General features: G+C 41.4%; 2 protein-coding genes and 1 long non-coding RNA gene across 7 annotated transcripts in view; 2 read left to right on the top strand and 1 right to left on the bottom strand.

The window, feature by feature from the left end:
- plppr4 (phospholipid phosphatase related 4) overlaps nucleotides 1-21356 on the top strand; it is a 38363-nt gene extending 17007 nt beyond the window's left edge. The window contains exons 7-9 of one of the 4 annotated variants that reach the window (XM_023326237.1): nucleotides 1749-1838; nucleotides 12625-12727; nucleotides 12799-14543. In XM_023326237.1, coding sequence (XP_023182005.1) covers nucleotides 1749-1838; nucleotides 12625-12681 — 147 coding nt within the window. In that variant the 3' untranslated portion in view covers nucleotides 12682-12727; nucleotides 12799-14543. Of the gene's footprint in view, nucleotides 1-1748; nucleotides 9078-12624; nucleotides 14544-20847 lie in introns of those variants that run through there. The other 3 variants (XM_023326235.1, XM_023326238.1, XM_023326234.1) reach the window with 3 other exon arrangements.
- Nucleotides 21357-23539: 2183 nt separating this feature from the next.
- LOC111606199 lies at nucleotides 23540-27785 on the bottom strand. Its single transcript, XR_002751952.1, has 3 exons — nucleotides 26644-27785; nucleotides 24169-24325; nucleotides 23540-23607 (listed from the first exon to the last, which is right to left on the bottom strand). It is a non-coding gene; the product is annotated as an uncharacterized LOC111606199 (long non-coding RNA).
- palmd (palmdelphin) overlaps nucleotides 23595-27866 on the top strand; it is a 33610-nt gene continuing 29338 nt past the window's right edge. For both annotated transcript variants that reach the window (XM_023326092.1, XM_023326094.1), the window contains exon 1: nucleotides 23595-23778. The gene's annotated coding sequence lies outside the window, so the exon portion shown is untranslated. The remainder of the gene's footprint in view (nucleotides 23779-27866) is intronic.

Here is a 27866-nt window from a genome sequence, read left to right on the forward strand (position 1 = left end):
CACTTGTGACAATTTTTTAACTGATTATTTTGTTGCCTTCTTCTCTTAAGGTTCATTTGACCACTTTTTAGACATTGAAAACGAGGGGTATGCTGTTAAAACAAAGGCCCATGGGGCCACAAAAAAATATTAAAATCAATCTTTTCATGGATGAGGGAGCCCAGCCAGCTAAACAAGAGTTAAGAAAAACATTGGATGATAAAAGATTGTTTTTAGGGTATTTTATGGCTGATTTAATACACGGGTCCAAAATGACCCGCTAACACTACAGATGGCAGCAGAAAGCTAACACCAGAGGAAGGATACAAAGATGGTAGCATAAATGTTTGGCTATTGAATTGGACCATTCAAGGTCGCTATCAAACTAATTTTCTATTAGCAACTCCACAAATCTTTTTGATAAACATTACATTTTCAAGAGACATACAAACAAACCTTAGCTTGGCTTTTTCTCTATTCTTCCTCTTTCTTTTCTCTCTCCCTGACGGATAAGTCCTCTTTTGCGACATTGTTTTGCTAACTTATCTTCTATCGTAGCTTTTGAGGTTTGCATGAACTCTGCAAATAGCAGCTCAGTACTGGTGAAGCGTGACCTACCGCGGCCACCAGGGGACCACCAAGAGCAATTCATGTTTATTTCCCATATAAAGAATGATTTCTACATTAATTATCAAATATATATTATTGTAAAAATCAGAACTCTATAATAAAATTATGTGTTTTTGTTAATATAATCACATAGAATCATTACTAAACAAAAAATAGTTCCACTTAGGGGACTCCCTAGTAGCCCTAGGGCCCTAAGGAGCCACTTAGTTTGCTTATGCTTTGGTCTGGCCTTGTTTGAAATACATAAGCAGTGAGGACATTTCATAATTAAACTTGTTCCATGAGTGGCATCCTGTTCATTATACCCATTGACATGAATGGATTAGGAGACCTTGATTCAGTTATTTGAATGAGTTATGACATTCTTTTGGAAGTACATTGGAGCTCACTGTTACCAATGTTTTGATGCCAGTCCTTAAACTCCTAAAAGAAGACAGGGTGTCTGCCTTACCAAAAAATAAAGCTGGGAGAAAAACCTGATAACCAAACTGAACCTCATATTTATTTATAAAGCACATTCTAAAACAAAAAGACATAAATAAATAAATAAATAAATAAATAAATAAATACATACATACATACATACATACATACATACATACATAAAGAAATATTGAACATGGAACAGAACAAAACTACTAAGTACTAGATAATCCTTGAAATAAGAATGAATGACAGTTCACATCGCTCAAGTGCCACAGAGTTGATGTCATAAGTCCGATTTTAAAAGACTTTGAGAGGAGCAGATGATCAGATGACTACAACAAGGATCTGATGGGATCTGAAGAGAGGGATTAATGGACTAGATCTGTTGTATCGGAAGTGGCAAGATCATAATAGATTAACTATATGCTCATTTATACACTCTAGGAATTACAAATTCTTAGAGTTCCTGCAGTCCGAAAGTGAAGCACTCCAACACACCAATGCAGAAAGGCCTTGGCAGGAACCTAAATGAAATATCACTGCTCCATAGACTATGTTTCCACCTGTGGTTCTCTGTTTTTACCTTTAGGATTAGTGAAACACTTAAGCTATAAGAACCTATTAAAACTGTATAAAATAAAAGGTGTCACAGTCATGTCAATGATTTATGCATTATCAAGTAAAGTACGTACTTGTGTTTGATTTGTTTCCAGGGGGTGTATGCAGTTGGAAATTTCCAGTCAAGTGAGGAGCCCAACAGCAGTCCTGTTCTTTTGCACCACCCTTCTTGCACATTGCCACATGTAAGTCAGGAGGCTGTTCTCCATCACCTTCAGATGAAAGCTAGTATGTCTAGTGAGACTGGTATCCCCACCTCCCACTCTGAAAGCCTGCTTCACCGAGGCCTTCAGCAGCAGAGACCTGAAGACAGCCTAAAGCGCTCCAATGCTAATGTGGAAGTGATGTCGCCCTGCAGCCCCCAGAGCAAAGATGCCATGATGAGTTTTAGCCATACACTCCCTCGGGTTCACACCCCTCAGGCCATAGCAGCATATGAAGAAGCCGCCAGACGCCATGCTGCCACTCTCCACCATGCGTCCATGGACTCCAGTCGCTCAAAACAGCTTCTGTCTCAATGGAAAACCAAGAACAACAACCATAAATGCTCCATGATGTCCCCAGACTCCTTTTCCTCCTCTGTCGACTCATCTTCTGGACACCTTCCACATCATGGCAGCATTGAGCTACGATCCAGCTCTGAACCATCAACTGTGGGCATAAATGGTGGCCTTGATGCCAGCACATACTTGTCCAAGCTACCCACTGGTGCTAGTACCACACTACCCAGTAACTGCAGTGGAATCACTGGAGGCACCAGGATATCAATGCAATCTAGACCTGGGTCTTCACAGCTAGTGCACATACCAGAGGAAGCACATGAAAATTACAATACCTTTTCCCAAAGGACAGGAGCAAGTGACATAACAGTCAACAGTACAGTTCAAGCTAACTGGCAAAGAGCAGCTGAGAAGACTGGAAACATGCAGAGCACCCAGCCACGAATCATGCAAGTGATTGCTATGTCCAAGCAGCAGGGTCTACTTCAAACCCATTCCAAAAGCTTAGATGAAAGCAGCATGGGTTTTAATGATAATGGAAGTTGCCACGGTAGTACGCGATACAGAGCACTCACCGATCAAGACCCTATCAGCACCACAGGGCCCAGCTCACTGGGCAGCACCACTGGTAGCATTTCAGGAAGCACTGGAGCAATTGTCAGAGTAGAGGCCCACCCTGAAAATAACAAACCAGTTATTCAAGCTCCATCTACAGATGGAAGTGGATCTTGGAGGTGGCGATCGCTGGATCATGGCAACAGTGTCGGTGGAAGTACAGGGACTAGCTGTGTTGGTAGTGGGTCAGGTCTCAGGCAGACTGTTGAGCACAATGATCAAAGCGTCGACTCGGAGAGTTCAGACTCAGCTCGTGAAGGGTCCATTGACCAGAAACGTGGCAAACATATTATTATCACCACCTCAACTGTTGGAACCCCATCCATAGTTACTGTTCACACCCAGAACACTGGCCAGTCAGAGCAGAGGCTCCATCCTCAGGGCCTTTCCACCATAAGGGTCACTCCAGGAGATGGATGTGGTTCTGGGGCTGGAGGAGGTGGTAACTTAGGGGGAGAGGCAGCTTCCGAAATCCCCTCAGTTGCTTCCAGTCGTGAGTCAACACTGCGAAGAAAAAGCAATAATATCATTATGATCCCAGAGAGAGCCAACAGTCCTGATAATGCTAGGAATGTTTTCTACAAGGGAACCTCAATTACTCCTACTTTCAAGGAATAAAACACGATCTGACCGGACTGCCATTTGAAGAAAGCAAATACAACAAGTGTATTTTCAGAAAATTCTAATTCTAAAGAAGTTTATATGTAGCATGGTTCTTGTACACGCTTACACTGAAGCGCAACAGTTTGTGTGTTGTTAAAATAATCACTGTGTATTTCTTTGTGGTCACTCCTATGGGAATCCTTTTTATAGAGTCATATGTTTTGGACTAAAAAAAAACAACAAAAAACAATGTGCCAGTCACATTAAGACAAAATTGTTGTTCCATAGCTGTGAAACCAATGTTTACTTCCCTACATTGTAAATACTGTGTATACTTGAAAGTGGTGCTACACCAGCCAAAACTATTTACTTTGTATAAAACATTCTGTATTCTCCAAATACACCAATAATTATTTTACAAAGAATTTCAACTATGTCAAGAAGGATTATGTAATGCTTCTGTTCTGTACAGGTAACCCATCTTTAACAGAATACTGTTGGAACCATAAGTGAGCTTAGCATTTATCATGTAGCTACAAAGACAAATTAGACGTAACTTGCACTAAAGTAAGCGTTTACTGTATGCTGCATCATACTGTTTTATACATCTGTATACATATACTACTCACAAAGTGTTAGGGATATTTTGCTTTTGGTCAAATTTGTGGAAAACTTAAAAAGTTCACACAACAATGATATCATGGCATGAAAGTAGGGAAGTTTAGAAATATCCTACAATGATTTCCCTACCTCACACAGTGTATTAAAAGAAAAGCCGAGTTGTGGGCATGCAACAATAATTAATGTCAATGTCTCTATAATGTGTCATGTGACTTGAGCATTAATTACAACTTGACAACAATGTCTCTGATTGTTCACAAGTCAACTTATAGTCTGTTGTGGCATGATGTCCCTCTCTTGTTGAAGGGTGGCCCTCAAATCATTGAGTTTCTGGAATATGAAGTTACAAGTCCCTGTACAGCGACTCAGCTGACCCCACAGGTTCTCCATGAGAACCAGTTCTGGTGAAAATGTTGGCCACTCCAGTTATGGTATCCTGGTGTTCAAGCAGGTGTTCCTCAAGATTGCAGCCTTGATGACCTGGAGCATTGTCATCCCTTTGTTTTTTATCATTAATCCATGACTGGATTAATAATGTTATTTAGGTTGTATCATTTCTGCTAAACGTGAATGAACTTACATCAGAGAAACGTTCCCTGGCCCATAAAAGGCCAGGCCACTCAGCCTGTTGGTGTGATCAGTTATGGTTGCAGGCCGTCCAGTACACACACACTGATGTTAATGATTCCTAATGATCTGATGTGGCATCTGGGAGCCTCTCACCTCCCTTAAATGTACCAGGAGTTGAATGGCATTCATCATCCAGTTGTGCTGGGCAATGTTCACTTCACAGCAGACGTGGCCAAAGAAAGTCCACTGTTATACCTTTCTGTGACTCTTCCAGTCTTTCTACTGTATATCTACATTGCAACCTGCTGAAGATACTGTGACTCTGTAAGCTCAGTGGCCAATTCCGCCTGAGAACATCCTGTTGGAAGCCTCATAATGGAAATTATGTTGGTCAATTGTTAGCTGTTGCTCTGGTCTCATGATGTCAAAATGTCTGCAGTATGTTGAGGAGAACTGTTTTAATACAAGAAAAAAACAATTGAGGTAGGAAAAGTATTGGTTGATTCAGGGGTCAAATACCTGTTCTGAATTTTGCCATTAAAAAACAGTACGTTGTTCAAAATGTATTGAAACATTGAACAGTTGGATATGTGTATTCAAAGATTTAGCGAAAGTCACATTAAGTTCAGCTGTAAAGGTGATAATGCATCCCGACACTTCATCTGATAGGCTAATATCCCTAACTTTTTGTGAGTACATTTGTAAATGAATGGCAATCAATTCTTAGAGCACATACATCAGCAAAAAGTGCACTATTTCACCAGTTTTACAACTTCTAAATGTGTTGAAAGATTGACAAAACGTCAGGATTTTTCTGACTCCATTTTGTATGTTTTGTTTTTTTTTTTAAAGTATTTGAAGTATTCCAGTGAAATCCATTTTGTGCGCATGAATTACCTGAGTCAGTAAGAGTGAATAAAAAAGAAGACCTACTTCAGTCAGTGTAAATACAAAAAGCGTTATGAGATGAATATCTTTTTAAAGGACCAAAAGCTTTGCAAACCAGCAATATGTGAAAAAGAAATTGTGCTTTCTTAAATCATACAGTTGCTATGATTCACCATGTTTTATGTTTGTTTCTCCAGTCCAGCTACTGTTGGACCTAAATAGCCTTCCATTAAACCTCAGAAAGAGATTAGGCAGCCATCAGCTTGTGGCGGGTTATGCACCAGGCAACACCACCTCTTAATATAACATGATGGCTTTGGAGTGGCCAAGATAAAGTATGAAAGTATTGAAAATCCTCCAGTGGTTGAATTAGAATAATTCTGTAAAGGAAAGTTACAAGCAGCTATCATGCTTAGGAGCATCTATGGCTTCACATAAGGCAAACTTGGATTGCATAGCTTGTTTTTCTTTATAGGTAAAATAAATCCTTGTTTGAAAACTGCTTTTTTATTCACTCAGGTTTGATTTTCTAATTCCAAAAACTGTATAATCATCTATAGCAATTACATATGAGAAAAACTCCTTTAAAGGAAAAGGGAGCTCCCTTAAAAGACATTAAGGGAGCAACTGCAATATCTATTACTGAGGCTGCAGTACTTCAATATATAGTGTTTTAGAAAAAGGGATTTTTTTGTTCACAATATCTAAATGCTGTATTCCTCTGTGTACACCAATGTAGCAAAAGCACAGATTGTTTTAAACAACCTAATGTTGTTGTGTAGCAGAGCTCAACAAAGGTTTCCTAAAAGATTTAGACATAAAGTGTCAATTTCAATTAAAATGCATTCTGTTGGTTTTTGTTTGTGTATAGCTATATTGAGTTCTCTCTGTTTTCTTGCTTGACAACCAGGAATTTAAATGAACTTTTTGGAGTAAAGTGGAATATTACTGTCAAAAAGAAGTAAGACAGGTAACAGAAACCTGAGCATTGTTGAGAAAAATCATCGTTTTCTCCTTTATGTGTTAGTGAGCTGAACACTGGCATTGTTCATCATTCTTCAGGGTGAAACAGCTCTGATGCCTTCAGGTTCTCTGGTTCTGAAAATTCCTTATAAGAGTTAAACGACATGGTGGTTCTCTAACTCTTTACCTTCACACTTTAGTGTTCCGTTTCCAGTAGACTACAATCATGTCTCATGCAAAGTTTTTTTGTTGATTTTTTTTTGCTTTTAACAAAATGCAGCCTCACCTTTTAACTGATCATTTGTCTTATCTTAAATCACCAGAGCAGCTTTGTTAAAATTTGTTTATTTAATTATTATTATTATTATTTTTACAAACTACAGCAGGTTTGTGCAGACTGACGTAGAGAAAGATTGCTCCAAGATAATTGGACTTCAACAGAAACTCTTGAATACTCTATGTAAGAAACAGGGGTTAACCCTAACCCTAAGAAGAAAAAAAAAATCAGTCAAGCTGACCAAATCATTTTAGGGATAAAGTGGCCCCCTATATTTGTGGGGGTTTAGGAAACATCACTGCTTAAAATCTGTGAAAACTTGAAACCCCCTCTAAAAAAGCTTAGAACTGCCTAATTTACTAGATAGAACACCAAATATACCTTAACATGCATAAAAGTTTTTGCACTCCTGGATTGGCTGCTTTGCAATTACCAGCCAGTGATGTGTCAAGTATCACTGTTGGTAAGATTTTTTTAATTATCCTTTAGAACTAATAAAGTCGTGTGTCCAGCAGCGTATAACTTGTACCATGGGCTGTCAATCAGACTAGAGCTTGCTCTGGGTTGTTGACCTGCTAAATCATCACCTTCTGTCTCAGCCTTACATCACTGGTATACGTCTGTTAATTTCCCTATGAACAGTTTCTCATTATTGTCTGGCACCATTTTTAATTTTTGTATATTTTCAGTCACTTCCAATAGAAACCGCCCAGAGTGATCCACCATGTTCCACAGTAGCAAAGCTTTTTCAGCATGCCAGAGATTACTTTGATGTTGACCTTTTCTGGTGACCCCAGCATCTTATTACACTTATGCAAGTATACATTTACAAATTGACAAATTCTTAATTATTACCTTAATTTTACTGTCAATACCAGCTTTTTATGGACCCTCTTATTTGAAGCTAAGTTTTTTGGGGGAAAATACATAAAACACCACTTTTAAGTTTTGTATTATTGCTTTTCACATTTACTTTAGTAATATTTAGAACATTTTTGTAGATGCATTACTTATAACTAAATTCTATTCAAGTTCCTGGTTGTACAGTACAAAAACAAAGAATCTCAAATTTGTTTTAGACTGTGCTAGTTTGATGTTTTGGTTTTGGTTTGTGCCAAAAGGTATTTCGTGAATTTTCTGACAAAATTCATGTTTATTATTAAATGTTTATGTAATAAAAAACACACACGTGCACACCCCCACACACACTTTTGGTATTTTAGAAGTTACAAGAAGAAACTGGGACAACTGTTTCTTGTCATATTGTGATATGGCAAGATGTACCAAAGTCTGTTTTTTCTCACATCAGAACATTTGTGTAGCAAATTTTGTAACCCCAGAAACATTATAAGCATGTTTTGTATAATATAAAACAGTAGAATTTAGTTATACTATAACCATATATCATCATGTCTTTCTTTGTCTCTGTCTGACTGTCATAAGGCTAGCTTTGTATCTAGGTACTCCGATTATTGCTTTTACAGTTGTCACTGTACATGATGACAATGTGAAATGTGAAATACTCAAGAAAATTGCAGGAAGTAGTCTCAAAAGCCAAGACAAATTTTCAGTAAGGAAATAATTATTTACTAAGCAGTCCAAAATAGTTTACATATGAAACTTTATGTCATGTTAATTTATTACTTAATTTAATGGTTTGGCTGCTCAGGTGGTGAATTGGCTGTTAGAGTTCACCTCAGAATCATTTTACTTCTCATTTTTGAAAAGTACCAAGAGAAGTCTCTCTGCCTGTCTGCAATGTGAAACACACAAAGCTGGCAGAAGTTCAGCTTTTATAAAAAACTAAATTAGAACATCATCTTTCAACTCTTTCTTTTCTCTTATGTCACTTGGGATTGTTTGGGTACATATAATATGTGATGAAAAGGGAAAAAGGTTACAGAGTAGCAGATAAGTAAATGAGGTTCTGTCTTATGGCCACAAAGGCCACAAACTTATCCTGTTTGTTGCTGCCAGCACCAGCCTCAATAGTAATTGATGGTGTGGCTTTTGATATTTACTGGAGTAGATTTTATGATGTGAAAAATCTATAAATGTGTTATTCTTAAAAAGTATATTTCCTACAAACTTTGATACTCTTGTCATCTTGAAAAAAAATTATTTGGATCCAAGCCTTAATGTTCTAAACACTCCATACAGCATGATGTTCACTGAAAAAGCACACCTTGTTTTACAGTTAGAAGAAAAAAACAACAGATCTGATTTTCTGTACTTCCTAAAAGTCAGTGGAATCCAAAGTGTAGCGTGACACTGGACCAGTCACGCCATCCACAGTTTGGATCCTCCATCCAAACTGTGGATGGAGGATCTTTGCATGTGTAGACTACTGTGCCGTCTCTGGATGAACAATAAATGTTTTCTGATTCTGTCGTCTGATGTATGGTTTCTATTCATCAAGGGAAAAAAGAAAGGGCTGGAGGATATAAAAGAATGATTGGAAGGAAGTGGTAAAAATATCACAAAAAATAATTACTAATATCCTAAAGTTCTTGAAATGAAAAATTAAGAGTATGTAACATTTTTAAAATTATGGTTTTTTAAAACTGTCACCTTGTTGTATCATTATCGTATGAGACAGATAGTCTGTGAAAACATCATGCTCCTCCACCTCCTACCTGAGCCGTCTGCAGAAATACACCGCTCCATCAGAAACAACCAATCAGAGTCAAGAGGAGGGCCTTAGCTCTGTCAATCACTTCGTGTACATTCTGCTCACACTCTCCCTATTGCTCTGTTCTATGCTGCAGCTACATGCCACAATATAGTCTGTCATGAATGCTCAAGATATTTACCATTGTGACGATCCCCTCCTGTCCAGTAGGTGTCTCTAGTTCACTATTTGTTTGTTTTGTTCTTTTCAGGAAGCAGGTAGATGGGCTGTTAATTGAGCGCATCGGGTGGCTGATAAATACTGACATCCAGTCACCAGGCCCCTGCTTGATTGGCCTCCAGACCAGACCGGAACAAGCAGCATTGGTCCACGCTTCTCTCTGACTGGCTGAGCAGTTCTCGCAGAGGATATTTTGGATAAAATAAATTATTGTTTCTATGGATCTGCTCGTCTGTCTCCCATTTTGTCATCGCCTATGAGTGGGGCGTGACAAATGGGGGGCTCTTCAGTTTGAATCCAGATTGGAGATCAGCTGTCAGGTAGTATGTTTTGAGTTGTGAACTTTGGCTTGTTGGGGGAAGTTGACAATCGTGCTTGGTTTGGTGAGTGAAGCAGCCATTATACATCTGTTTTGAGAGAGTGTGTTTGTGTAGCAGTTTGAGTGATCGCTCCCATACAGTCGTAGTAAGTCGCGGTGGTTCTGTCCCTGTTAGGCTTAAAAACGATTTCCCTTATGGAGTTTGTTGTGGGGGAATTTTAGTGTGGTGTGAACGTGGGTAGAGCAGTTGTCTCGGGAGCACATCCGGAGTTGCAGTGGGGTTGCCATTTATTGGTTGCTTTTCCGGACTCTCGGGCATTAGTGCATAAAAACCCATCACCGTAACACCTGAAGACTAGGGGGGAGATTAGTTAGATTCTGGTTAGGCAGTTAGAGGGACGGGGTCACTGTGATGTTGTGGCTGTTTTGGGATTGTGGGAGCTCAGAGTGCTACTGGTAGGGTTGGAATTCAGGTGTTGTGTGAATAATTGTTAATGTTATGGCTAATGTTGACGGGTTTTTGCGAGATCCGTCTGAAGAGGGGTTGGAGCGCTGCATACGCGAACAGTTGTTAAAGATCGCTGAACATTTTAAATTGGAGGTCAGTGATAAGCGGCCTAAGGACAGTATTAGAGCTATCATTAAAGCTAATCTAAATGACTCCAGTGTGTTAGGACCAGCTAAGTTGCAGGCTACCGGGACGTGGTTGGACACTGACGTTTTTGACAGTAGCTTGACTTTTGAACAGAAGCAGGAGCTGCCTTTGCTGCAGGCTGGGATAGAACAGAACATATTAGATGTGAAAAAACTGGAGTTGGAAGAACGTAGATTGAGTTCAACTAGTGAGGGCCACACCCCCCTCGATGCTTCCGCTATTGGAACTTCTAGCTCGTTTGATGTTGGCAATAATCTGCGTTTAGTTCCTCAGTTTGCTGAATGGGATCCAGATACATTTTTTTCCCTGTTTGAGCGTGTTGCTGACAGTAGAGGTTGGTCTGATCTGGACCGAACACTGCTTTTACAGTGTGTGTTCACAGGCAAAGCGCAAGAAGCATACTCTGCTCTCACAGTGGATGACAGTAAAGTTTATGCCACTGTGAAGAAGGCTGTTTTAACAGCTTATGAGTTAGTACCAGAGGCTTACAGACAGAAGTTTCGGACATGGCAGAAGTGTGGTAAACAAACCCATGTAGAATTTGCCAGGGAGCTGGGAATCAATTTCAATAGGTGGTGTGCTTCCTTAAAAATTAGCACTTTTGTTGACCTCTGTAGTTTGGTTGTCCTGGAACAGTTTAAAAACTCTGTTTTGAGTCACATTGCTGTATACATCAGTGAACATAATGTGAAGACAGCTGCTGAATCTGCTAAGCTAGATGATGAGTATGTTCTTATACACAGGGGTGGCTGTGGGTGTCAAACTTGCAATGATTTTGGTTACAGGAGCGGCAGTCAATCTTTTGTGGGGAATCATGCAAAGGAGGAAGGCATTGGTCGTGATATGAACAGTAAGACAGAATGGATTTCAGGTGGGCATGTTTATTTGGATCCGACTGACATATGTCATTATTGCAAAACCAGGGGCCATTGGAAGCGTGAATGCCCTAAACGGGGTGCTCAAGTGAAATCTGCTGCTTTTGCTGCCTCTGAAAAACATGCTGGTTTTGTTTCCTCTAAGCAGGTGGAAGTAGGACGGAAATACACTTTGGACCAGGGGGATTTTTCACCTTTTGTTTCTGATGGCCATGCGTCCTTAGTGGGGAGTGATGCTACAGGGCTGGTAAAAATTTTGAGGGATACTGGGGCTTTTAATTCATATATTGTGAGCTCTGTATTACCCTTTTCTGAGGAAACCAAAACTGGAGACCATGTTTTGATGCGGGGAATGGGGCTTTTGGTGGAACCAGTTCCACTGCATAAACTGACATTGACTTGTGGATTGGTTCAGGGAGAGGTTATCATGGGGGTGCACCCTGCACTTCCTCTTGAGGGAGTGGATATAATTCTAGGCAATGATCTTGCTGGTGGCTGGGTGTGGGCTGATTTTCCGTTACCTGCACCCATAGTGTAGAGGAATATAATTATATTAATAGTTAAAAATTATGTTTGTTGGTTGGTTCGCACTAAGATATGTTTTAACCTAAAATAAATGTATTGTGTCAAATGGACTGGGTCAATCTGACCTAGAAGTCAGGAAGGAATTCAGATTTGGAGAAGATATGGAATAACAATCATTAAAGAGAGGAAAGTTGTTAGTTAAGCTGTTGTGCAAGAAAGTTCTGGCGCCAGACATTTCTCCTGCTCGCCAGCAAAGGAACTGGGCCGGAGCTCAAGACGTGGGAAAGAACTGTTTGGATAGATAAGAATAATAATTGACTTGTTTTGCACCTTTGAAATGGAGCAGATGTTGGAGGTCAATAGGTCTTAATATTTCCAAGGAACTTCCAATACACATCCAGTGTAAGACGGAGCCAAATGAACTACGTAAATGGAGGAAAGCAACGCCATTGGTCGAGGCTTTCCAATACACACGAGTACAGCTCGGACCCTATAAAAAACTGATACCAGAAGTAGAAGGCAAGAGATTTTGGGACTACTGTAACGATGTGTATGTGATGTTTAGTTCCGCAGATGTGCATTGAAATCTCTTCTCGTTTTTACTATGAAGAGATGGAATTCTGAGTCTTATTTAACCTTTATTAATATACTCTATGAGTTTAGGCACCTTTAAATTCCTCAATAATAGTAACTTCTTCTCCTGTTTTAGGGAAGTTGGATGAGAGTGCTCAGTGTTTTCCTGGGGTTTTTACAGCTTGTGCAGTGACAGACTATGTGCCGTGCTGAATCTGCATCTGTCCCTGACCATGAAGGTGAGGGAGCAGAGGAAAGTGATTTTTTTTTCTCTGTATATGTCCCTGATTCTCTTTTGTCTTTATCATAGTGACCTGATGGCGGAGCAGATTCTTCTCTTTGTCATCTGTTTGATCAGATTGTCACTGAGGAAGAAGAGAGTGTGGCCAGTGGGTACGTGTTGAAGGATGGATTGTTGGTATGGAAATGGTTGGTACATGGGGAGGATTTTGTTGGTGGTCCACTCTGGCAGACTGTTCTTCCCTCCAGCTTTCACAGTGAAGTGTTGCGGGCTTCCCATGATCAATCAGGGCAGTTAGGGGTCCACAAGACTTATAATTATATCCTGCTTTATTTTTTCTGGCCTCGGTTAAAAAAAGATGTGTTTGAATATATCAAAACCTGCCATACATGTCAGATGGCAGGGAAGCCAAACCAGAACATTAAGCCGTTCCCTTGTATCCAATTCCGGTAATTATGCAACCCTTTGAACATCTCATTATTGATTGTGTTGGTCCTTTGCCTCAGTCTAAGGCTGGGAGTAATTATTTGTTGACAGTGATGTGTCAGACAATAAGAAATCCAGCTGAGTATCCACTCCGTACTATTACTACTAGGTCTGTGGTGAAGGCTCTGAACCAGTTTATTTCTATTTTTGGTATTCCAAAAGTTATCCAGTCTGATCAAGGTTCAACGTTTTCTTATGTTTGCTCAAGTTTTGAAACTGTTACAGGTAAAACATAATCAGGCTTCTGCATACCATGCCCAGAGTCAAGATGCTCTTGAGAGGTTCCACCAGACCCTCTAGTCCTTGTTGCGTAGTTACTGTGTGGAGTTAAACAAGGATTGGGAGGATGGTTTACCATGGCTTCTGCTGGCTGCTCGTGAGGTGGTGCAGGAGAGCACTGGTTTTAGTCCAAATTAGCTTGCTTTTGGACATGCAGTGCGTGGGCCGCTTAAACTGTTGCATGATGCTATGAGAACTTCACAACCTCCAAGTAAGTTAATTGACTTTGTCAATGATTTTAGGCATCGTTTGTATGTGGGGGTGGAAATGGATAGGGAGAAGTTGACCTCTTCTCAGGAGAAAATGAAACGCATCTATGACCGTAAGGTGGAAAGTTATTGTTTTAGTCCTGGTGATCAGGTACTTGCATTATTACCAGTTGTCAGCTCCCCCTTTCAAGCTAAATTTACAGGCTCATTTACAGTTCTGCGCAAGCTGTCAGATCAAAACTATCTGCTGTCAACACCAAGGTGGAGGAAGTCAACACAACTTTACCATGTACATTTATTAAAACCATATTACACACAGGATTCACAGGTGTCTGCCATTAAAGGTGAGGAGGCGCAGGTTGATAAGACAGACTCTGTGGTTACTACAGTGGGTGGTGTGGGTTTCTTGTCTGCACTTGAAAACGATGTGGTAATTCCACCTAATGAGTTTGTTGACTGGCAGGCTGAAAAATTCTGATGCACTGAGGAATCTGGATTCTTTATTTGCACACTTGTCTTAGGAGGGGGGCACTGAGTTGACTGCTATGTTTAATGAATATTATTGTTTGTTTGATGATGTGCCCAGCCGAACTCACTTAATCCAACATGATATCGATGTAGGTAAGGCACAACCATTTCGGCAGTTCTTTTACAGAATAGCTGAAGAGAAGCGGAAGGTCATGGACGGGGAGATTTGGTACATGCTTGATAATTGTATTGCTGTACCCTCTGCATCTAGCTGGGCATTACCTTGTTTGTTGGTGAAGAATCAAATCAAAATCAAATTTTATTTGTATAGTACATTTCAGCAGCAAGGCATTTCAAAGTGCTTTACATCATATCAAACACAATGCAACATACAGTAGAATCAACAATCAAAACATGACATTAAGTCAAGTTCCATCTGTCATGAATTGCGGGTGTTGAGGTGGTGAGGCAGACGCTGTAGACCCAGGTAAGATGAATAAGTGGTTTTAATAAAGAAAAACACAGTCCAGCAATGGGCAGCACGGCCGAGCGGAAGCCAGGGCTCGACGCCGGTAGCAACCGTTAAATTGACTGGATAACACGGAGGACAGAACGCACATTAGACGACTGCAAGACAAGGACCCGACGGAGACGCAGAGACACAGAAAACTCGAAATTAACACACAGAAAACACAGATCACGACAGTACCCCCCCCCCCTCAAGGGCGGCTACCAGACGCCCAAAAAACAATAAACACAACAAGGGAGGGTGGAGGGGCACTGGTTGGGGGGCCAGAGTCCAAAACAAACCACAAACAACCCACCATCGTGGGCGGAAACAAAGGAGGCAGAACCCGCGGAGGTCCGCGGCGCTGGAGGCGGCGATGAAGAGTCTCCAGGGCCGCCCAGAGGCGGCAACGATGACGACGAGGAGTTCCGGGGGCCGCCCAGAGGCGGCGACGACGACGACGACGAGGAGTCCCGGGGGCTGCCCAGACACGGCGACGACGAGCATTAAGACGCAGGGTCTTGGGAGGAGCACTAAGATGCTGCGACTCAGGAGCACTGAGGGGCGGGGTCTCGGGTGGAGCACTGAGAGTCGGGGTCTTGGGCGGAACACTGAGAGTCGGGGTCTCGGGAGGAGCACTGAGAGTCGGAGACTCTGGAACATTAAGGGGCGGAGACTCTGGAACACTAAGGGTAGGGGGCGACGAGGGAACTCTAACACTAGGGAGCGAGGAAGATGCACAAGGGTACTCGGAGAAGGGACTAGGAAACAATGAAGAAACACTAGGGAACTCAGAGGGAACACTAGGGGACAACGAGGGAACACAGGCAGCCCTAAAGGATTCAGGGAGGAGACTAGGGAGCTTGGAAGAAGCACTGGGCAACAACGAGGGAACAGATAACCCACTAACTGGGGCCAGAAACGCCCTCAGCCGCGTCGCCTGTCGGCCAGGTGCCAGGTGGGCCGCCTGGAATCCCATCACCATGTGAACAGTGGCTGCAGCAGTCTCAGGAGCGTGGGCGTGAGGCTCATGTGTGCCGGCGGGTGCGCCGGCGGGAACGGGCGCAGCGAAGAGAGGCGGAAGATCCGGAGCAGCAACGAGAGTGAAGGCAGGAATGGAGGCTGCAGCGGCGGCCGCAGCAAGCTCCGGACGAGGAGGAGAGGCTGCTGCTGGCTCGGACTTGGGAGCGGAGACTGGAACAGGCCTGTGAACAGAGCGCTTTTTCTGAACGAACTCTTCATAGAGTTCAAACAGAATCTCCAAAACAGAGTTTCTCCTGAACTGGTTGAACACACGTGTAAAGTCCTCCTCTGAATCCAAATTAAATAAATCGGTCTGGGTTGGTGGGGGTTCATGATTGGTGACTGGTGGGGTGTGACACTGGTGCTTCCACAGATCATAGTCCGAATGGAGACCCATCTCTTCCAGCAGCAGCGGAGATGGCAGGATCTCTACGTCCTTGTAGAGATCCTGTTGAGTCAGCTCCAATTGCTGCTGGATCCATACCTCTTGGTACTGCTGAGCCATGAGCTGCTTCCTCACCTCGGTCTGGTTGGGTCCTACTGTCATGAATAGCGGGTGTTGAGGTGGTGAGGCAGACGCTGTAGACCCAGGTAAGATGAATAAGTGATTTTAATAAAGAAAAACACAGTCCAGCAACGGGCAGCACGGCCGAGCGGAAGCCGGTGCTCCTCTTTAGGTCCAAAAATAATAACTTCAGTTTTGTTTCTGTTCAGCTGGAGAAAGTTTTGGCACATCCACACATATATCTGTTCTAAGCATCTGTTCAGTGATTGGATGAGTTCAGAGTCACCTGGTGACATCGTAATGTAGTGCTGTGTATCATCTGCATTGTTCCAAATTTGTGGTGCATAGATGCTGCTTCTCCTCGTTTGGTTCTGGTTCTGGCTCAGGTTATAACAGATTCCTTTTATAATCTGAGCTAGTGGGAGCATAGAAATATTGAACAAGAGGGGTCCTAGGATTGAACCTTGGGGTACCCCACATGTGACCTTTGACCTCTTTGATGAGAAGTTTCCAATTGAAACAAAGAAATCCCTGTTCTTTATGTAAGATTCAAACCAGTTAAGCACTGGACCATAGAGTCTGACCCAACTCTCCAGTCGATTCAGTAATATGTCATGGTCAACATGCATTGAGGTCCAGCAGAACCAGCACTGTGGTTCTCCCACAGTCTGTATTCATATGGATGTCATTGAACATTTTTACGAGGGCGATCTCTGTGCTGTGGTGAGATCAGAAACCAGATTGAAAGGAGTCAAAGCGGTTGGTTATTGTTAGGAAACTATTTAATTGTTTACACACAGCTTTTTCAATAACTTTGCTGATGAATTGGAGGTTGGAGATCGGCCTGTAGTTCTGCAGTAGTGATTTGTCCAGATTGTTCTTTTTTATAAGTGGTTTGATTACTGCTGTTTTCGAAGCCTGGGGGAAAACGCCTGATGAGAGCGATAAGTTTACTATTTGGATCAGATCAGTAGCAATAACAGGCAGGACTTTCTTAAAGAAATGTGAGGGTAAAACATCCAGACAGCAGGAACTTGAGCTTAGTTGACTTATAATTTCCTCTAGGGTTTTATAATTAAGTAGTTGAAATTGGGTCATTTGTCCTGTATTTGTTTTGTTTGGGCACAGCATTGGTACTGACTTTATAGTGGATGTACAGATTAATCCTCTGATTTTTTAAATTTTCTCTGAAAAGAAGCTGGAAAACTAGTTGCAGGCAGCAATACATTGAAATTCAGGCTGTAACGTCATAGGAGGGTTTGTGAGCCTGTCAACTGTTGCAAATAAAGCTCGAGCATTGTTAATGTTTTTGTTTATGACATCTGCAAAGAAAGCCTCCCTTGCATGTTTTAGTGTTAATAGATAGTAACAGTACGTAGTCTTTCTTTATAGATGTCATAGTGAACGTGAAGTTGAGTTTTATGCCATTTTCGTTCTGCCCTACAGCAGAGTTGTCTTGCAGATCTGACTGTTTGTGCATTTCTCCATGGAGATTTCTTCCTGGGAAGAGAAGGTCGACAAAAGTTTTAGATTTTGTACTGATTACCAGAAAGTGAACACGGTTACAAAATCTGATGCTTACCCTATGCCATACATGGAAGACTGTGTTGATCAGGTGGGTTCAGCTCAGTTTGTCAGCAAATTTGATTTATTTAAGGGTTATTGGCAAGTTCCATTGTCTGAGAGAGCTAGAGAGATTTCTGCCTTTTTAACTCCTGTTAAAAGGCTCCTTTTAGGCTCCTGTCTGTTCTTTTACTCTGTAATGAGTTTCGGATTGCGAAATGCACCGGCAGCGTTTCAGCGTCTCATGAACATAGTTGTGTCTGAGTTGGAGGGATGTGCTGTATATTTGGATGGTGTGGTGGTCTTTAGTGACACATGGAAAGGACATCTGGCTCATACATGTAAGCTGTTTGAATGACTGGCTGAAGCACACCTGACCATTAACTTCTCCAAGTGTGAGTTTGCTAAGGCCACTGTTACCTATCTGGGTAAGATGGTGGGGCAAGGGTCAGTGCGTTCAGTGGAAGCCAAAGTAACGTCAATTTTGCAGTATCCTGTACCAACCACAAAAAAGAACTCCAGCGGTTCCTGGGGTACTACCTCAGTCTCTGTAAGAACTTTTCTACGGTGGTTTCTCCATTGACAGATTTGCTGAAGGATAAGGTGAAGTACACCTGGTCAGATTTCTGTCAGAAAGCTTTTGAGGATGTCAAATCTGTTCTCTGTTCTTCCCCTGTTCTTGCAGTTCCACGACTGGATCATCCTTTTGACCTGCATGTGGATGCGAGTGATGTAGGTGCAGGTACTGTCTTATTTCAGCAAGATAATGATGGGGTTGATCGACCTGTGAGTTTCTACTCTAAAAAATTCAACCATGTTCAGGTGAACTATTCTGTCATTGAAAAAGAGACATTGGCATTAATTTGGGCTTTACAGTATTTTGAGGTATACCTTGATCCTGGCAGTGTTCCTCTGGTGATCTATACCGATCACAACCCCCTAACATTTTTGCATTTATTGCAATGTCCGAATCGCATGCGATGGATGTTGTTTTTGCAGCCTTATTTCCTGGATTTCCGCCATATTAGAGGCTTGAATAATATTGTGGCAGATGCTTTATCCAGGGCACCTTGTCCCTAGATTTAATATACCATGTATTTAATTTTCATTCCCCTTCTCTACAAGTTTCTTATAGGCTTCTCCAGAGACCAGAGTGGGTCAGCTGTTGAGGTGGGGATTGAATGGGTGATTGCGGTAAGGCAGCAAAGTCTGTTAGTATTGTAATAATCACCTAATTCAGTTGAATTGCTGTCTCTTTTTGGAGTTCCATTAGGGACTCCATTTTTATGGGGAGCTGACGATCCCCTCCTGTCCAATAAGTGTCTCTAGTCCACTATTTGTTTGTTTTGTTCTTTTCAGGAAGCAGGTAGATGGGCTGTTAATTGAACGCACCGGATGGCTGATAAATACTGACATCCAGTCAGTGACTGGGCCCCTGCTTGATTGGCCTCCGGACTGGACCGGAACAAGCAGCATTGGTCCACGCTTCTCTCTGACTGGCTGAGCAGTTCTCCCAGAGCATATTTTGGATAAAATAAATTATTGTTTCTATGGAACTGCTCATCTGGCTCACATTTTTGTCATCGCCTACAAGTGAGGCGTGACACCATGGACACCGATTATGGTGGATAAATGGTTTTCCCGTCACTGTAAGTTGTTCATCACTGTTAGCTCTTTTAGCAGCACCTACACAAATTTGATTGACAACATTAAGACCATCCTCTTGGCTCTGATAGGTAATTTTTGAGCAGTGCATTTCAGCAGATGGTTATAGTAGCTCAGAGAGGAGGTGAAGGAGCATGATTTTTTTCGCAGATTATCTGTCATGACATGGTGACAATTTTAACAAATATATAAAAAAACTTTCTTTAATAAAAGTTATACAGCAGCTTTATCTAACCACTTGTTTTATATTGATTCGGGTATTTTGTATGCAAGTAACAAAACATTGTATGAGAAGTCACTTGTAGGAGTTATTATTTCTCTAAGTTCAGACAGTTACCTCACAGCAGGAAGGTCCTAGGTTCAAATCCCAGGACCTTTCTGCTGTGAGGAAGGTCCTGGGACCTTCCTCACAGGGCAGGCTGTGTCTGCACACAGCCTGTCTGTGTGCAGACAGGCTCCTGCACACAGACAGGAGCCTGTCTGTGTGCAGTTTGGTTTTTACCTGTACAAGAGAGATTCTTCTCAATGTACTCCAGTTAACTTCCACACTCCAAGACATGCAAGCAGTCTGAATTGCTCCCAGGGAACTGTTTCCTCATATGACCCTGATGAAGAGGGGATGTGGAGAGCTGACCCCTCACTCAACCTGTGGCTGCTGAAGATCCCACTGTTCTGCTCTCAGCCATTATTTTAGAGTCTGAGGTCATTATCCTGCTGAAAGACCCACGACCTGCCACTGAGACCAGGCAGCACATTTCTCTCCAGAATGCTGTGTTACTCTGGGGATTTCATCATATCCTGAACAGAATCCAGACACCCTGTGCCAGATGGAGCAAAGCAGCCCAGAGCATAACCCAGTCTCCTCCATGTTTCACAGTAGGGACAGCAATCTTTTCTTGCTGGGCTTCTTTTTTGTGAATGTGAGCTTAGAGCAGATGAGCCTTGCCAAAAAAAAGGCTCACAACAAATTTTGCAGAATTAAATCAACACTATGCCGAGTCTCTTTTCAGAATTGGCATTAATCCTGAAAAGGAATTAATACCAATGAATTCCTTTTCATAAATTAATTTCCATTAAACAGTTATAGTTAGGTATAACAATTTCAAGTGTTAAAATTACTAAATTTCTTGTTAATTTAACTCTTACAGAGTTATTTTAACACATTCTGATGAGAACCAAATAGACTTGGCATAGTGTTGATTTAACACTGCAGAATTTGCTGTGAGTCTCATCTGTCCAAAAGACATTCTCCCTTAAACTTTATGGCTTATTAATATGCTGTCTCACTTTGTAATGCTTTGTTTCCTCCGTGTTCATTTCCTGTGAAGTCCACTTTGGCTCAAACAATGGTTTGTCTGATCTGACCCTACAGCCCTTGCCTTTAACATGCTGCTCTATAATCTTCTTTCCAGGGAAGCCACTGGACCAATAAAAGCTCACACAAGCTCAAGGTCAGACAGCAGTGAAAACAACTCCATGTACGGCCAAATCTGTGAAACGTTTATGGGATCAACAACAATGAAGACACTCATGTTTTCAGTCAAAGCAATGAAATTCTAAACTGCACGGACTGCAACTGCCTTCAAATGATTTATCTATCCACTTGTGGTTCAACAACGCCTCCTGCAGGACACCGTGTGTGGAACCCATAACAATAAGAGGATAGCCGCATATTAAGCTGATTAGATTATGAATTAATTTAGTAAATGAACAATGTTGGAATTTCAAGTATGTAAAGGGGCTGCATCATGTAAAATTGATTTTTTTTTTTAGCTTAAAATCATGTTATGATATTTTTCACTAATCATTCAATCAAAAACATAGCTGGAGTGTATCTTTGATCCTTTCATGCATGTTTGCTGCTGTTTGTGGGCTCAATGTTGTCATGCAAGACGTAACCAACAGAATCCGATTAAAGGATTTTCAAAATAAAAAATCCTCCAGACTCAATACATAACACGGAAATATTTAATTATTTTTTGCGCGGCCCGGTACCAATTGGTACACGGACCGGTACTGGTCTGCGGCCCGGGAGTTGGGGACCACTGCTCTAAGCTGTACTTCCGTATTTGTTGCTGGAAATGATAACTTGGTGTGCCAGCTGTCGATTTTGTGAGGGCTCTATCTTTAGACTGTAGAAGCTAAATCACTTCATGTGTTGCCATAGTAACAAGACTGCAAGACTAAAAGCACAAGAGTAAAAGTGATGTACTGGTGATGGAGGTGGAAACAGTGATGAAATTATTAAAAATGGAAGAATTGTTCATGAGTGAACGAATGAACAATCGGGTGAGTAAAACCATGACACGGCCGCCTCACTTTCCAAAGAGTATTATGCAAGTTACAGTGCGGGAAATCATTATGCCATCACATAAGTTTTCCACCCTGAAAAATTAACACACAATAACTTTTATAGTAGCTTTTTAATAGGGAGACAGAAAACACAGCAATGAAATAAATATCTGATAATCAAACAAAAGTCAGCTTAGTAGCTACTAGGTGGCTCAAGCTTTACTGGAAAGCACTGAAGTCAGGTTGGTTTTAGTTGGAGTTAGTTACCACAATTTTGCTTCTCTCCTCTTTGTGTGGAGAAATTTAATGGCAAAAATCAACAGCTGGCATTTTAATTGAAGAGCAGGATTTTATCTCTCTTTCAGATACTCTACACTCTCAAAACTTTATTTCTTCACTCAGATTTGAAGCGTCTCAAACAAATTTCTTCTCCACTTGCACAAACTTTCTCTCTGCATGGATCTAATCTGCACTTACAGGTCTCTGCTCTGCTTGCTAATGTTTTTTGCTGTCACAAATCAAGGAGTTTTGTTGCCTAGCAACCATTCCAACCAATAGGATGACAGTGTTCCTCTGGGAAGAGAATCTGTGTGTGATTGTGTGGCTACAATATATAGCTGCATTTCCTCCTCTGGTGCCACCCACTGAATGTAGGAAAAAGAAATTCCACTTTCTACTCTATGTTACAATTTTCAGAAAGTCATCAAAGATTGATCTGTAAAGACAATAAACAGGGTAAAATATGCTTTATTTATTTAGAGTATTTAACTTTCCGGGGTTTACATTGATCTGATTGTTGTCTCTTGAGTGTGATGTGTCTTCAACTCTGACATTCAGTATGGAGAAGGTCAACCCATGGCACAATAACATCTAGGTTTAATCAGAGTTCAATAAAAAGAACCAATCTGCAATTTTCTTAAAAGGCTCTCTGAAATTTGGAAAGACTGTGTTGCTATAGCAACAGCAACCTCTCAAATTAAAGCCTTCATGTAAAGCATCACAGAGGGAACATAATAGGCAAGCAACAATTTCCTAATATTGGCTGTCAGGTCTGTTCTGGCATTATTTCTGAGGCTGGTGTGTGAAGCTGACAGCTCACACTGAGTGTGTGTTGAGGGTGTGTGTTTGGCTCTGGGATAACTGCAGCTGAGTCACAATGGATGCAGATGGAGGCATGCCTCTCCATACTGCGCTGCTCACACTCTGACATGGTGGTGATAGTTGGATGTGAGATCACAGTCATTGGAATGAACAGCTGAATTTGTTCACAGACACAATTTCATTAATAATCTTATAATTATTTTATTTTGTGAAACATTACTGAGATCATTTACATGCATTGAAGCCTTTATTAATGAAAAGAAAGTACAGTTTGTCAGACTGTGCCTCCAGCATGCAGCGCTGCAGAAGCCCTGGACTAATCCATGTCCAGAGCTGCACAGGTGGCTAGCTTTTAATAGCTGGCTGGGCTAATGAGAGATATCACGCTAAGCTAACTTTACTGCGGTTCCCCTTACAACACAATTTTTTTTTGAAAAAAGGACATTCTTTTGTCATGAGAACTCCAGATCTTAAAGTTTGCTGTAAACTCTGCAGGCTTCCATCATCTGAGGAAGCAGCCAGGTTACTGCAGCCTGAAAGGCAGCATGCACTGATGCACTGCCACTTTTATGATTCCAGATCTAATAGATCCTCTCGCCTACAGAGACTTACTAAAATGGAACACACAGCAACAACACACAGGGTGTAATATTTATTGTTATTTTCTAACACACCTTGAGACGATTAGGCAAAGACCATACCAAGGTTCCACACACCTCCCCAAGAGCCAAGCGGAGGGAAGTTGCTGGGTGCTGGTATTTCAGGCACACAGCGCGGCTCTATGACAGATAAAGACACAGAGAGAGAGAGGTGGAGGGGGAGATCTGACTCGCTCCCAGCCTACACATTCTCCCAGCAGCCTCAGCCCCAGTAATGTTAAGTACGCTGTGAGAGTGAGTTCTACCTCTCTGAAACATTCTGCAGTTGGAGGAAAGACAAAGCTAAAACCTGTGAGTACACCTTTCTAATCCTTCTGGCTTGTCCTGCTTGCCTTGATGCCTGTAATATAAGCAATGGAGAATTCCACAGTAAAAACATCTTGTTATGTATGAGACCGTAGACCAAACTACTGCTGCTCTGCTACTGCGTAGGCTGAACAATCTGCAGTCATCAGGACACAAGTTGTTGTTGATCTGGAAATAAAAGGAAGACCAAGGGTCTTTTGATCCCTAATCTCTTAATTCCTTTAAGCTGTCAGCTGTTTGCAGCATCCCGGCAGGGTTCTGCTTTTAACTAACTATTAATATTCACATGAGCACAGCTACATGGAATCACTGCATGGAATCATGTCGTCGTTTCAGAAACTTTCTCTGTATCACAACGGCTGATCAAATACTCACCAAAACTGACAGCAGCCATCATGAATGTGGGCATGTGCAAAGTAGGACTGTTACCCTCCCACTCAGCCGATTCTCACTGCCTTCAGAGAGTCAGTAAATAAGTCAGTCAACCAGTCAGTCAGCCTCTTCTTCATTCCTTTTTAACACGTTTGCAGAGCTGAGGACAGAGCAAAAAATGATGTTCTTTATTACATTTACAGACAAGAGCTCACAGCTTAAACATATCAGTCAGGAGAAAGTTTGAGGAAAAAATTCCAGAGAAATATATTAGGCTAAGTCTGTCGACCCCAAGCTGAACTTTTACATATTTTGTCACATTAAAAAACTGAAAACTGTAGGGTGAAAGTATTCAACCCCCTTTTCTCTGAGTGCAACCAATTTCCTTCAGAAGTTTCCTGATTACTGCTAATGACTAAACAGAGTCCAGCTGTGTGTAATCTAATCTCAGTAGACATCCAGCTGCTCTTTGACGCCTCAGAGGCTCAGAGAATATTGGAGAGCAGACAGCATCATGAAGTCCAAGGAACACAGTGGATAGGTCAGGGAGAAAATTGTGGAGAGGCTTAAAGCAGGCTGAGGCTGGAAAAAGATTTGAACATCTCACTGTTCAATCCATTTTCTGGAGGATAAAGAAATCTATAAAGCTTCCACCTCATGGCATCAATGAGTTAGAATGGCCCTGTCAAAGTCCACACCTAAGCCCAATCTAGAATCTGTGGCAAGATCTGAAAACTTCTGTTCACAAAAGCTCTCCATGTAATCTGACTGAGCTTGAGCTGTTTCACAAAGAAGAATGGGCAAAATTTTCAGTCATTAGATGTGCAAAGCTGGTAGAGAGAAACCCTAAAGACCGGCAGCTGGAACTGCAGCAAAAGGTGGTTCTATAGAGTATTGACTCAGGGGGTGAGTAGTTTTGCACACCACACTGTTCAGTTATTTATATGTAAAACATGTTTTGAATCAAGTAAAATTTTATTTCTACTTCACAATTGGAGACAACTACTTTTCATGTTTCTGGATGTAATGTAACAGAATATGAAAAAGTTCAAGGGGTTTGAAGACATACACATATCTCTCTCTCTCTTCTCTCTCCCTCTGTAAATATATATATATATATATATATATATATATATATATATATATATATATATATATATATATATATAGATACTGTATGTATAGTGCTCACTTGTGAAAATCTCAAGTGAGCATCAATCTGAAGCTAATCACCTGGACGAAGTGAGCAGCAGACTGAGTGCTGAAGAGCAGGCTGGCAGTGAGTGTACAATTAATCCACCAGAGATCAGATTAAGAAGGAGAAACTGGGATTGGAAGTCTGGAGAGTGTAGGTCGAATGGCCAGACAGAGGGAATAGGTCACGCCTCTGGGACTGAGGGTTGCCATGGAGAGCAGACATGGCAATGACCACGGCCAAACTCACAATAGCACACCTCCAGTGGAAACAATAGGACTCATATAACTATTAGAAAATAAGTGATTATAACCAGCTTATACACTAAGTCAAACTTTACTATCCAATGTTCGAAAAAACTTTCTGAACAATCAGGAGTTTGCTCCAGCTTCATACATGAACCAATACGATGCTGATTTCCATTCAAAACTAAACGACACATAAAAATTACAGATAATGAGTGGATGTGTAAACTTTTACAAAGTAGACTTTCCCCTCTTCTTCTTTGGTGTTGGAGAATCTGACTAAAAAGTTTGTCTTGTTCTTCAGGTTGATTCCAGCCTGGTTTTCAGTGATTTTCTGACATTTTATTTATGAATATTTCCCACCTCTCATGCTGTTGGTTATATTTCTGGCTCACATGGAGGCAAAAAAAAGGTGAAAGTTAATTAGGTTCTTTTTGAACAAGCAATAATAATAAATGCTGGTCTTTGGAGGCGTGGGAAATGAAGAACACTGGAACAGAGTAGTAGAGCGGCCTCACTTCACTGGCTGCCGGTATATTTTAGGATTCATTTTAAAATTCTTATGTTTGTTTTTAAATCACTACATAATCTTGCCCCGGCTTACCTCTCTGAGCTTCTTCACCCATACATACCTTATCGGTCTCTTAGGTCCGCAGATCAGCTGCTTTTGGAGGTACCGAGATCAAGAAGGAAGCTCAGAGGGGACAGGGCTTTCTCTGTCATGGGCCCCAAATTATGGAACAACTTGCCTTTGCAGGTCAGGGAGGCCCCTTCACTGTCCACTTTTAAAGCTCGTCTTAAAACCCATCTATTTTATTTGGCTTTCAACTCTAGCGGGATCTAGTTTTAAATTGTATGTTTTTGTTTTTTAAACTGTAAGTTTTTATTTTATGTTTTTTTTATTGTTATGTTGTGTTTTGATGTACAGCACTTTGTATCAGCTGTGGTTGTTTTAAAGTGCTTTATAAATAAAGTTGGTATGGTATGGTAAAACTTGGAGATTGAAAACTGAATGCAAATGATGAACTGAGATCTTACTGATGATGACGAAAAGTCCAACAGGGAGAGGCGAGTGTAGTCTGGGGTGTGAGTGTGTGGGGGGAATCCGGAGGAACATTGGAGCGAGGAACCTGAAGAAAGCTGCAGGATAGTGGGAATCTGTGAGAAGTGGAGAGAGAGAGGAAAACCACACAGAACCCAAACCTGACACCACCGAATCACTGCTACAAATGAGTTCTGGATCCTTATTTCCTGCTCGCTGTTTTTAGTTTTCCATCTTCCCTCCATCTCCACATTCACCTTCTCTCCTAGCTGCACTCTGTCACTAATCATACTCCCCGGAATTTAAGCCTCTCATTTTGCAACAGAATTGTTCAATTTTCATGCAAAATACAGTACATGAAATAGAAAAGCCCAGCTGTGGAGCAATGTTTTTAATAGACTTTTCTCCTGAGGACCCACCAGTAGCTCAAAGTTGTTAAAAAAACTTAACCAGGACATCTACAAGAGTCAGTCGGAGGAGTCTGCATGATTGTGTTGCTGAGATGAACCTCAAAGTGTGGAGTCACTGTAGACCAAGCAGCTCACTGTTCAGCTCAATGTACAATCATGTTAAATGTAAACTTCGCACATCTTTTTCTAAAGTGTGAAAAGACTGGTGTCAACTCACCTTCCAGGATGTTATCTCAACCAAGACTTCACTCGTGTAATTCCTGGCAGTTTTTGCCCAGATATCATCCCAGGACCTGCATTTGGGTCAGCAGGGACACTGGCTCAGAGAGTGATTAGACGGTTGCCACAGCAACCCTGGAGGAAGTGAAAGTCCTTTAGCTGCAGTCTTGCTAATGATCGCTAGAATGTGAACAGTGCTCTGCTGAACCTGTTGGTGAACACTGCTCAAATTGTTGAGATCAAGTACATTCAACCATATGTCATTCTGGGACAAGATCTTTTCAAATGATTTTATTGGGAAAGAATATTGATGCCATGAGGTGGAAGCTTTATAGATTTCTTTATCCATAAAGAAATCCATAAAGGACAAAAGTGAAATAATAAAAAATAATAAGTCAGATAAGCCTTTTTTTGTTGTTGTTTGTTTGTTTTTTGCCCCGATTTTCCCTGCAGTGTGCGGTGTGTGACATGGTGGTGTGTTGAATATGCCCGATCCAAAATCAGGCATATTCTTGGCTAGATTATCGAAGCCTGTGGGGTTTTCCCTGACTGGGAGCGAAACTCAGCCTGTTGAATGTGACAAGTAGCCA

Source organism: Xiphophorus maculatus, chromosome 21 (assembly GCF_002775205.1).
Source record: "Xiphophorus maculatus strain JP 163 A chromosome 21, X_maculatus-5.0-male, whole genome shotgun sequence".
In the NCBI taxonomy this organism is placed as follows: domain Eukaryota; kingdom Metazoa; phylum Chordata; class Actinopteri; order Cyprinodontiformes; family Poeciliidae; genus Xiphophorus; species Xiphophorus maculatus.